The following is a 12,226-nucleotide window of genomic DNA, read 5'->3' as shown; positions in this document are numbered from 1 at the left end:
TTTGAACTCACAGACCATGAGATCATGAATTGAGCCGAGATCAAGATTCAGACACTCAACTGACTGAACCACATAGGTGCCCCCACTTACCATTCGTACCATTTAATATGTGCAATTCAGTAATTATTACAAAGTTGTGCAGCCATCACCACGCTCTGATTCCAGAACATTGCCATCATCACAGAAAGAGACCCTGTCCCCATGAGCAGTCACTTCTCTCCCTCCCCCAGCGCCTTTCTGTCTCTTCCAGTTTGCCTGCTTTGGCCATTTCCGATAAATAGAACCATACAGTACACATGCGGGTTTTAATGCCTGGCTTTTTTCATTTAGCATCATGTGACTATTAACGGGAACAGGGCTTCCTTCTGGGGTGATAAAGAAGCGATTTCGGAACTAGATAGAGGTGACGGTTGCACAACACCGTGAATGGACTCAATGTCACACTTTAAAATGGTTAATTCTATGTTATATGAACTTGACTCAGTTTTTTAAAAAGAAGTTAAAAATTTCAAAGCATATGCCCTTGACTCTGAAGTTCCATTCTGGAAATTTCTCCTCTGGGTACACATGGACATACAGGAAATTATGTATTTACAATGTTGATCACGGCAGCGGTGTTTGAAAGATCGGACTATTAGAAATAACCCAGATGTCCATCAGTAGGGGGCCAGTTAAACAGGGGATGGGGCAGCCATGAAACAGAATAGCCACCAAATATATAATGTAATGGAATATAACATATTATATGTTAAATAATATAATAATAATGTTTTATATAATCGTTTAAATAATATATTAATATAAATTATAATTGTATTAATTAAATATAAATCAAATATATTTAAAACATTAACGTTATTCGAGGAACTAAAGATAACTTTCTTTTTATAAAAATGTTTTATTTATTTTTGAGACAGAGAGAGTGAGAGCAGGGGAGGGGCAGAGAGAGAGGGAGACAGAATTTGAAGCAGGCTCCAGGATCTGAGCTGTCAGCACAGAGCCCTATGTGGGGCTCGAACTCATAAACCGAGAGGCCATGACCTGAACCAAAGTTGGACGCTTAACCAACTGAGCCACCCAGTTGCCCCTAAAAATAACTTTCTAAACCAAAATGAATTCAGGCACAAAGAGGTGAAAGGAACGTGGGTTGGGCAAAGTGGTGGGCCTGAGGGTTTCAGGTGGAGGGAGATTGTGTGTGGGGTGAGAAGTGTGGCTTTATCTTATAAATGACAGACAGGCACCTGTGGGGATGTGGCCCCCCTGGGGCTGGAAGGAGGAGGCTGAGACCAGCAGGCGGTGGGTGGAGACAGGAGGAGGGGTGTGCAGGGGGGAACCGAGGCGTCTTGCAGGGGCGGGGAGGAAGGGAATACTGAGGGCAGAGTGCACCTGGGCAAGTGGTCTGCCCCCTGCGGGGATGGGCTCCAGAGGGCGGGGCACAGGGGAAAGTGGCCGGGCAGCGGCAGCATTCAGGGCTCATGTCTAGTGGCTTAGACAGGAGATGGCTCCCAGCCAACAGACAAGACGTGCTGTCCTCAAGGGGGGACAAGAGAGAGGGACTGGGATCCATAAAGAAACTAAAAATGGCACATTGTTATGATTGATCTTTTCCTGAATGGCTTCTTTTTTTATTTTAACAGTTTTTATTAAACGTCGTGCATCAGATTCCTTTATTCCCGCATCTTCCTGATTGCCTATCTGTCCTTTTCTTTTCCGACGTGGTGAGACTTGGCTTTGCGTTCAAGGATCTTCGTGGGTTTTTGCCCAGTTTTAGACTAGCCATAACCACCTTGCTGGGGTGGGTGCCCGCAGGGACAGCTGTGCCATTTGCCTGCGCTCGCTGTCCTCTTTCAATGTAGATGACACGTATTTCTTCCTGTAAACCTGGACTACTTTGCCAGGTTTGCTGACCTTCGTAGTGTCCTCGCATAACCTGCACTTCATCATCCTTCCACATGGGCATGGATCGATACAACGTACTACTTCTGTCTCTGCTCTTTGGAAAGAGGGGAAGACATAAATTTCCTGCGAATGTGGGCAGGTGCTGTTTACAGTTCTCGCTCGGGTCAGAAGTCACAAACAGATTAAACTTCATTTTGGTTGAGGTAGGGAGGTGAAACCTCGCTGGCTGTCGCTCCAGCGAAGGCAGCGAAGGGGAAGAGACTGTATGGGTCTTTATTCTTCATAGACATGCTGTGACCGTGCAAGTGTGGGGGGAAGGGAATTCATATCTAGATCTTTCTGTGTTGGCACACTGTTTTTGGAGAATGTGTGCTCAAATATATGCACAAGGATACTTTCTGAAGTATTGTTTGTAACAGTGAAAATAGGAAACATTAATAGGGATATGGTTAAAAAACAGGAGTATATCCATACTGTGGAATATTATGTGCCAGTTAAAAAGCATAGGGAAGCTTTCCATATTCTTATATTAAAAAAAGACTACGATTTATTAAGTGGTAAAAAGCAAATTATAGAAGGATATCTACAGATTCTCGATTATGGGGAAAGAAATTGCTAAAAGATGCCACTCAACTGTTGCCAGTGGTTAATTCTGGGGAGGACGGGGAGTGAGGAGGACATAAATGCTTCGAAAGGATTATTTCAAAATTTACTTGATACATTTCTGTATTTTTATTCTCCCCAAAAGGACACGTTTTATTTCTTTAATTTCAAAAAGTAACTGAAAAAAATAGGAATACCTGAACCTGAATAGGAATAGTGAGGATGAAAAAAGCAGCTACATGACAATGAGCTTCATAAAGCGCTACGTGGATACATCCAGTTGTTATTTTTACCGCACTGTGAGTTTCCGGAGGGCTGGCCACCGTCTGCTTATAAGGCCACCCTATTTGCACACAGTTTATTCACATATTCATTTATTCAACCTTATACTGGAATGTAAGTTTCAGGAAGTCGGGGACCCTGTCCATACTGCCCTCCTTTATAGTCCCAAAGCCTGCAACAGTGCCCTGGGCTCAATAAACGCTTGCTGTTAAATAGAAAAACTTACAAATGAACTTCTGTGTTCCAGACTAAATAGGAGATGATCAATCGCAGGATGAGACAGCAAAGAATAGGTATCAAAAGTGCGTCCCCAGCCCAGTTACAGCTCGACTGTCGTTCCAGCATTAGGGGTCACATGGCTAAATTCTCAGGCAGGCTGGAAATAGCGATCCCTGAAGGTCGCCTACACTCAAAGGCAGGGAATCGCTTACCAAAAGGGGCGAGGGAGGTTGCTTAGCAACTAGACTAAGGAGGCGGGCCGCACTGCGCACGCGTACACGCTGGGGCGCCCGAGACGGACGTGGTGTTTTGCGCACGCGCGGGCGGCGGCCTCGGAGCGTCCGGGACCTGACTGTTGCTAGGGTGACAGGGATACAACATGGCGGCCGCATCCTAACGCTCTCTGTCGCGGGGTCAGCGCGGAGGTCCTGGTTCGGGACCCTGCCTCAGAGGAGTGGAAGCCAGGGGGCGTCCCTTTCTGCCCCTTTCTTCTCCGCCTGGTGTCGGCGAGCGCGTGTCGTCGGCTTCCGCAGCCAGGATGAAGAGTGAGCTGGGCCCAGGAGGGGCGGGGACGCGAGGGCGAACGGCGGGTCCGGGCACCCGGGAGGGTATGGAGGGGCGGGGTCTGGTCGCCCGAGTGGTGCGGCCGCTCAGCAGGCCGGGAAGGCCCAGCGTGTGGGGACCCCGAACCTCCCTGGGCTGTCAGAAGCGGGCGCCCCCGGGGTTCGGGGCTGGCTTCCGGGCGGTGGGATCCCAGAGCGACTCCCCCCGCCCCCCAGACCTCCCAGGCGTATTTTGGTGTGAGGTTATGTTACAAGTTTGGGGAGTTTTGTTGTATTTACACGCTGGACCGAAACGGGGATTCTTGAACATTCGGCAGTAAGGTACTGAGCGGTTACAGTGTGGCTTCCTGCCTTTTAATGACATAGGTTTAGGGAAAAATCAGAGGAAAGACGGACTATTTTATTTTTTGGATCAAACAGTAGTGTTTTTGTTGGAACTATCTTTATAGGGATTTGAAACAACCTTTTCGTGAAATCTTAACTGAGAAGTTGGGAAATGAAGTGGTCATCCTAGAAAATGTAATGGTAAAAAATTTACCTATGCTTGGATTTGTGGATTATGGGTAATTGAACTGTAACCAACCTGAATGGGCTTAAAAAAATTTTTTTTTGCGTTTCTGTACAGATCTATATTTCTGCCACAGGAGAAAATTCGGATCTCCTTTGCTGTGAAAAGATATAATTACGTGTACTTACAATGCAAAAATTTGCATCGTACCTTAAGTATCCATTGGTAATTGATTATGGCATAAATTGTGAAACAAAGATAATTTAAAATAATTTACCCCATTAACGCTTTACAAGACATTCTTCTTTTCTTTTGGGCTGTTTACAGGTTCGTGTGTTCTTTTCATTAACGCACCCAAAGCTGTAGTTAGAATACAAGACCTACAAAAGGCTTTATTTACATTTTAATTTTTTTAAATGTTTATTTAATTTTGAGAGAGACAGAGCACGAACAGGGAAGGGTCAGAGGGAGAGGGAGACACAGAATCCGAAGCAGCTCCAGGCTCTGAGCTGTCAGTACAGAGGCCAATGCGGGACTGGAACTCACAGACTGAGAGATTATGACCTGAGCCGAAGTCAGTTGCTTAACAGACTGAGCCACCCAGGTGCCCCTTTATTTACATTTTTACTTATAGTGTGGACTTATATACTCACTTTTTCCATTTTTCCCTTCCCAACTATTTACTTTCAGAATTTTTGAAAATGCATGAAAGTGGCAAGAAGAATTCATTGACTGTTTATAAACCTTTCCCCTAAATGCACCATTTTGCCTTTTGCGTGTCTGCTCACTTGCACACTCTAAATTATGTACAGTGTTTATTTCGCTGAGCAACTTTGAGAGTTAGTAGTACACATCAGTACTTTTCACCACTAATAATTCAGCAAGTGTCTCCTAAGACAATGCAGACAACGTCTTGACATATAGCACTCTTATCCAATATGCAGCCTATATTTCAGATTGTCCCAGTTATCCCAATAACATCCATTATAGGTGTTTTATTTTTTCCAGGAACCAATCAAAAAGCACAAATTGCATTTTGTTGCTGTATTGCTTTGGTCTCCTGTAAACTGGAACAGTGTCCTGCCTTCTGTGTCTTTTATGATGTTTTTTTTTAAAGAATTCAGGCCATGGATCTTGCAGCATGTCCTTCAATTTGGATTTATTTGATTGTTTCCTCATGATAAGCGTTAGCTTAAACATTCTGGTCAAAAATAGGTCAGAGGTAATGTGTCCCCATCAGTGTGTCTCAGTTTTGTTGAAGTTGGGGTGATCATTTGATCATTCCATTTATTCACTTTTGCCTCTTAGATCTTTGCTGCTCCTGTGCTAGAGGCAACTACTCTTACAGTTTCACTCGTGTCTATATGTGTCTGTTTATATGACTGTGTATCTGTGCATCTATATACAAGCATATGTAAATGTGTGTCTAGCCCCCCTTTTATTTTATTAAAAATTTTTTTGGATATTTAGTTATGTTTGAGAGAGAGCGAGCACGTGCGTGTGTGCACTTACACACACACACACACACACACACACACACACACACACACCCCGTTGAGTGGGGGAGGGGCAGCGAGAAGGAGACACAGAATCTGAAGCAGCTCCAGGCTCTGAGCTGTCAGCACAGAGCCTGACAGGGGCTCTAACGCATGGACTGCGGAGCTTGAACCCATGAGCCAAAGTCGGACACTCAACCAACTGAGCTACCCAGACGCCCCTATTTAATTTTTATAAGAATTTATTTTTTTCAAAGTTTATTTTGAGAGAGACCAGGAGAGAACACGTGCACAAGTGGGGGAGGGACAGGGAGAAAGGGGGACAGATGATCCATAGCAGGCTGTGTGCTGATAGCAGAGAGCCTGATGTGGGGCTCAAACTCATGAAGAGAACTGTGAGGTCATGACCTGAGCCAAGGTCAGACACTTAACCAATTGAGCCACCCAGGTGCCCCCAACATTTTATTTTTAAGTAATCTCTATACCCAGTGTGGGGCTTGAACTTACAACTCTGAGATCAGGTGTCACATGCCCCACGAACTGAGCCAGCCAGGTGCCCCATCCGCCTCTTAACCCCATGTTAGGGTTATATGTTGTATATTTGAACAATATGTGACACATATTACACATAAAACACTATTTATTTTTTAAAGCTTATTTCTTTATTTTTGAGAGAGAGAGCATGAGCACGGGCAGAGAGAGAGGGAGGGAGAGAATCCCAAGCAGGCTCCACACCATCAGTGCAGAGCCCAACACAGGGCTTGAATTAACAAACTATGAGATCATGACCTGAGCTGAAATCAAGAGTTGGATGCTTAACTGACTGAGCCACCCAGGTGCTGCACACATAAATATTTTATATATGTAAATACTTGCATTTTTTATATCCTTTAAACCTTTGTGGGTTTTTTTTTTTTTTGTTATTGTTCTTGTTTCAGTATAGTAGGAATTATTTGATATGTTCTTTTAAATGGGAACGTTGGTAGGTTTCAATTTGTTGGTTTACTGTTACATCTTTATTCTTTCTTCTACCTTAAAATCCAGTCTAAGTACCAGTGAGACCTAGTGTCACCCGGGTGTACCTCCTGATCAGTTAGATGCCTGACAAATATTTAACCCTAGGGAAAATATTCCAGAACAGGAATTCACAGAGATAGTCATTTATGTAGAATGAATAGGAAAAGTGAGTAATGGTGAAATTGGACTCATAGCTTGGGGTCAGAGTGGGGCCAGGAATGCTGGGTCATCATGTTGGTCTTCATTTTATGGTTTTCTGCGTGTATTTTCTACCTTGTTTTCTAGGCAATGCCCAAGTGTTTAGGGATGTGGTGAGCGTTCTTCTTACTGTTCCGCGTCATTTGCTGTTGTAGGGAGCAGGGCGTAACACAGGAAGGTTGTCACCAGGCCAGGCAGACATGGCGGGCTCGCAGGTTACTGACCTTTCTTTCTTCATTATTCTGGTTATGTAATGTTTCCTAACAAATCCCCCCAACTTGACGGCTGACAATACCAACACGTTAATCTCCCTTGTGGTTCCGTGGGCCTGGGCTCAGCTAGGCAGGCCTCACTTGGATCCTCTCCTGCAGTCACAGTCCTGTTGTGGCTGGGGCTGGAGTCCTCTCCAAAGTTTGTTACTTGCGTGTCCGGCTGTCTGCTGGCTTGGCCTGGGCTGTCAGCCGGCACACTACCACCTCCACCTGCCTTGACCTTCCTCAGAGGGTGGCACTTGGGTTCTGAGGATCGGCGTCCCAAGGGCGTGAGGTGGAAGCAGCATGACCTTCTCTGATCTAGCCTCAGAGATGTCATAGTTCTGCCTCCGCCTCCCCCAGAGTTGAGCATAGAGAACGTAGATCGCACCGCTTGATGAAGAGTGGCATAGATATATACTAAGATGAGCATGTGGGATGGAATATCTAGAAGCTGCCATCTTCCAAAAATAAAATCTTCCACACTTAGTTTTATTTATTTATTTATTTATTTATTTATAAGATTTTATTTTTAAGTAATCTCGACACCCCACGTGGGGCTTGAACTCATGACTCCAAAATCAAGAGCCACACACTCCACCCCCTGAGCCAGCCAGGTACTCCTCCACACTCTGTTTTAAACAGGCATAAGAATACCTATTTTATAGGATCATTTCAAAGATTAAATGAGATCAACTATGTAAATGCTCACAGCATAGTGTCTGGTAAGAAGCCTTTATGAATGAGTTCTTATTTGCTACCCCAGTGGAGGAAGGCAGGGATATAGAAGGGGAAAGAATGACAGATTCTTATTTGGAAGAAATTTACCGTTATCTAGTGGGAGTGCCACTTTTTTTTACTGTTTGAATGTTTTAATGGATTATTCAAAACATACCTATAAAAGGAAAAAAAACCCTATGTGTTCAGAAGGCAGCCACAGTTTCCTATTATATCACAGAGAAATTTTTAAATTATTTGTTTTTGCAGAGAGTTCAGCTTTGTATCCCTCATGAATGTATTTTTATGGAACCAAACTTGTAGGGAACCTCAAATAATTGTGTCACTCTCTCTTCTAGTGCACCTCTCTCTCTCTGTTTTTATAAATAGATGCATCAGCTAGCAACTTTTTGTCTTTATTTTTTTTCTCTTTAAATTAAAACAAAATTAAGTAAAAGTAATACTGGCTTTGTTATACACACAAACAGTGAAAGGTTTGAAGTTAGTTTTGGGACCGTCCCCTACTTGACAGTCAGTCCTGGTTAACGTTTCCTTAGATGTACTTCCACAAATCTGTGCATATTGTGTGTGTGTGTGTGTGTGTACATATACAGATACATATTCACATGTACATATAGATACATAGGTGTACATACATAGATGTATCTGTATATGTATGTGTGAATATGTGTTTGTCTCTTAAACAGATACCCCGAACTATATGGGATTGTATTAAATACGCTGCAGTGTAACTCTCAAGGATGGTCCTTCATTGAGGATGTTTGAACATAGTTGTTTTTTTTTAAATAAATTCTTGATGTCCATCAGTGGCATACATTCCAAGCAGTACACTTACTGGGTTAAAGGTGCAATTTGAATGAAAAATTTTTATGGATTTATGAATAGTTTTATGTCCTTTTGTGTTTTCATGATGTTCGGTAATTCATGTCACAGTTTGCCTTACTACACCAAGTAATTAAATGGGTACAGCCCTCTTCGCTGAAGGTTCCTCACCGCGTTTTAGTAATTTGGTTTGAGTTAAACTCTCCAAGAGAGTGGAAATTAGAAGCTGGGTCCTCTTCCTTCCAGCCCTAGTTGAGAGCTGTCCTCCATAATCCACCTCCCACAATTCTTCTCATCTCTCCCCGCTGAAGCCCCACAGCTGATGCCTATCGCCTGCCTTGACTAAGATCTTTAGAAGCAGCGCTTAAAGTACAAATGGATTTGAGCATGACAAGTGTCCCTTTTCACAAAAAGTGAATTTGACTTTCATTTTCATGCGTTAAATAGGCTTAATTTCCACTTAAACAAGCAAGACTTGGTTTAATAAAAATGAATAGGATCTTCCTCTTTCTACCCTTTCATGCAGCTATATTAGGTAACTCCTCTGTCCTTGGGTCTGGGTGGTTTTTTGGTGACCGTTTATTTTGTCTCTTCCCCTTAATGTGGGGCAGGATTTTTTCCCTTAGCACAGCTGTGTCCCTTCCTAGCTCTGTGTTGTTCTCTGTGTACTCCCGATGTCCCTTATCTAAATTAAAGGCTGTGAAAATATGGCAGGTCCTGCTGGAGAGAATAGGAAAATACGTTTCCTGGGTGCTTTATTTTTTTTTCATAAAGATGTTTCTCTTTTTCTCTCCTTTGCCTTTCATTCTTGTTTTATACCCAGCCCTTCTATTGAAGGAGTCATGGGAGAGATAAGTGACCTTTATCACCATGGCCGTCTCCAAGTACTGGTTCTGTTTATCACTCGCTCATTGTGATGGCCTGGGGCTAGCCTGGGACATTGGCACACATTCTGAGTTTGTACTTAAACCACTTTCAAGAGAACAGTTGACTGGTTTTATTTTGTTTTAAGTAAGTCTACTTAACGTGTGATGAAATACAAATGAGAATTTACTGTGTAAATTTCCCTTCTATTCTCAAATCCAATACCTCAGTCCACAGCCTGGCTTTAAGTAACTGGCTTTCATCCCTCCCAGAAGGTTCCTGTCTCTTCAAACTGCTATTGTAGTATTAAGACAGTTCATTTTGAGCTCATGTTTCTTTTGGCCATTAGCCGAGTTCACTGATTTCTTGAGAATGCCCACACCCGTGCGCATCTAAAGTAACATATATTCATTGTGAACACTGAAAAATATAGAAAAGAATAATGGAGAGAATTAAAGTCATTACTGATCCCACCCAGACATAGATGCTTTAACATATTTACATATTTATGTCCGTTCTTTCTCTTGGGTGTATATGTGCTTGCATGATGGTTACCATCCTTTTTTCACTTAACATTAAATTATGCCTAATTTAAATATGTCTAACATTTCCCGATATCATTAAATGTTATTTGAAAGTATTTTTTTAATGTTTATTTATTTTTGAGAGCTAGAGCATGAGCGGGTGAGGGGGAAGAAAGAGAGGGAGACAGAACCTAAAGCAGGCTCCAGGCTCTGAGGAGTCAGGACAGAGCCCAATGCAGGGCTCGAACTCGGGAACCGAGAGATCGCGACCTGGGCCAAAGTCAGACACTTAACTGACTGAGCCACCCAGACAACCTGAAAGCATCATTCTTAGTGGCTACCTAATATTTCAGCTTGTGGCTGAAAATATTATTAGACCATTCTTTGATATTAGATATTTGAGTTTTTAGCATTCCTACTGGTGTGGCACTGTGATGAACATCTGTCTGTAAATTTTATTTGTGTCCCTGTTGGTATCCTTGGGATAGAAATCTGGCAGTGTAATTGCTGAGCCAAAGGATATGGGCTCTTTTCTTTCTAATATCTTCTTCCCACTTAAACAAGTAATTCACGTTTGCTGTAGAGTATTGACATAATACAGAATGTTAATCAGAAAGTGGGAGTCTACCACACACCCTCCCCCAGGAGGCCCGTCCCCACCGGGTCGCGGATGTTCTCAGTGGTCTTGCTGTACACATTCATTTCCCGTCGGTTGTGCCATGTCACATGGCCAATGCCTCACCACAACCTTGTTCCTGTGTGGAGTACACATGTGGCAGACCTCTGTCAATTCGATAGATGGAACAGTCTCTTATTTTAAAAAGGGGGGTGGGTGCCTGTGTGGCTTAGTCAGTTGGGCATCCGACTCTTGATTTTGGCTCAGGTCATGATCTCAGGGTGTGAGATCGAGCCCTGCATCGGGCTCTGCACTGAGCGTAGAGGCTGCTTGAGATTCTTTCTCTATCCCTCTGCCCCTCTCCTGCTTGCGCTCTCTCTCTCAAAAAAAACAACAAAAGGCAGCTCTTTTTGTATTCTTCTAAGTGTCAGTAGTTTTCCCTACTGGCTACTTTTATCTTTTTATTTTTTAATTTATTTTTATTTTTTTAAATGTTTATTTTTGAGAGAGAGAGAGTGAGAGAGCAGGGGAGGGGCAGAGAGAGGGAGACACAGAATCTGAAGCAGGCTCCAGGCTGTGAGCCATCAGCACAGACCAACATGAGGCTCAAATTCACAAGCTATGAGATCAGGACCTGAGCTGAGGTCAGATAACCTATTGAGCCACCCAGGCGCCCTGAGCCACTTTTATCTTTTACGTGAATCATCTTATGCCCTTTTGTGCATTTTCTTTGAAAGATACTAGTATTGGGGGGCGCCTGGGTGGCTCAGTCCGTTAAGCGTCCGACTTTCACTTAGGTCATGATCTCGCGGTTCGTGGGTTCGAGCCCCGCATCGGGCTCTGTGCTGACTGCCAGCTCAGAGCCTGGAGCCTGTTTCAGAGTCTGTGTCTCCCTCTCTCTCTGACCCTCCCCTGCTCACACTGTCTCTCTCTCTCATAGAAATAAATGAAAAATATTTAAAAAAAAAAAAAAGAAAGAAAGATACTAGTATTGGGGCACCTGGGTGGCTCAGTTGGTTAAGTGTCCGACTTTAGCTCAGGTTATGATCTCACGGTTCGTGGGTTCGAGCCCTGCGTCGGGCTCTGTGCTGACAGCTCAGAGCCTGGAGCCTGTTTTGGATTCTGTGTCTCCCTCTCTCTCTGCCCCTCCCCCACTCATGCTCTGTCTCTCTCTGTCTCAAAAATAAATAAACTTTAAAACAGTTTTTGAAAGATACTAGTATTTGTTAAAACTTGTCTTTATAATTAAATATGTTAGCTATTCTCATATTTGTTCATATATTTTCTCAGATCATGGTTTGCCTTCACATTTTGTTAAGATTTTGATATAAACATCTTAAAACATGTGGCTCAGCTCACCTCTAGATCTTCCTTCTTTGTCAATTCATTGAACTTCTGTGTTAAAAGGCCCTCCCCTTCTGAAAGGCTGGTAAATACACAGATGCATTTTTTTAAGTTTACTTATTTATTTTTGAGAGAAAGCATGAGTGGAGGAGGGGCAGAGAGAGGGAGGATCCCAAGCAGTCTCTGTGTGGTCAGTGCACAGAGCCCAATGTGGGGCTCAAACCCATGAAACCACAAGATTATGACCTGAAACCAAGAGTCTGACACTCAACTGACTGAGCC

At 43.3% G+C, this 12,226-nt stretch overlaps 1 protein-coding gene and 1 long non-coding RNA gene across 5 annotated transcripts in view; one reads left to right on the top strand and one right to left on the bottom strand.

Moving 5' to 3' along the window:
- Positions 1-1,628: 1,628 nt before the first annotated feature.
- Positions 1,629-3,233, bottom strand: LOC120244603. The gene is made up of 2 exons (XR_005531584.1): positions 3,011-3,233; positions 1,629-1,993 (listed from the first exon to the last, which is right to left on the bottom strand). It is a non-coding gene; the product is annotated as an uncharacterized LOC120244603 (long non-coding RNA).
- A 240-nt stretch (positions 3,234-3,473) lies between these two features.
- The window catches only part of MOK (MOK protein kinase), a 49,740-nt gene continuing 40,987 nt past the window's right edge, over positions 3,474-12,226 (top strand). For 3 of the 4 annotated variants that reach the window (XM_039251212.1, XM_039251215.1, XM_039251211.1), the window contains exon 1: positions 3,474-3,548. In XM_039251212.1, the coding sequence (XP_039107143.1) occupies positions 3,542-3,548 (7 nt within the window). In that variant the 5' untranslated portion in view covers positions 3,474-3,541. Of the gene's footprint in view, positions 3,549-3,839; positions 3,888-12,226 lie in introns of those variants that run through there. The other variant, XM_039251213.1, reaches the window with a different exon arrangement.

The sequence above is a fragment of the Hyaena hyaena genome, unplaced genomic scaffold, assembly GCF_003009895.1.
Source record: "Hyaena hyaena isolate Hyena2069 unplaced genomic scaffold, ASM300989v1 scaffold_386, whole genome shotgun sequence".
NCBI classification, from domain to species: Eukaryota; Metazoa; Chordata; class Mammalia; order Carnivora; family Hyaenidae; genus Hyaena; species Hyaena hyaena.
The sequence above is the reverse complement of the archived record's forward strand: the minus strand, read 5'-3'. Positions and strand labels throughout refer to the sequence as shown.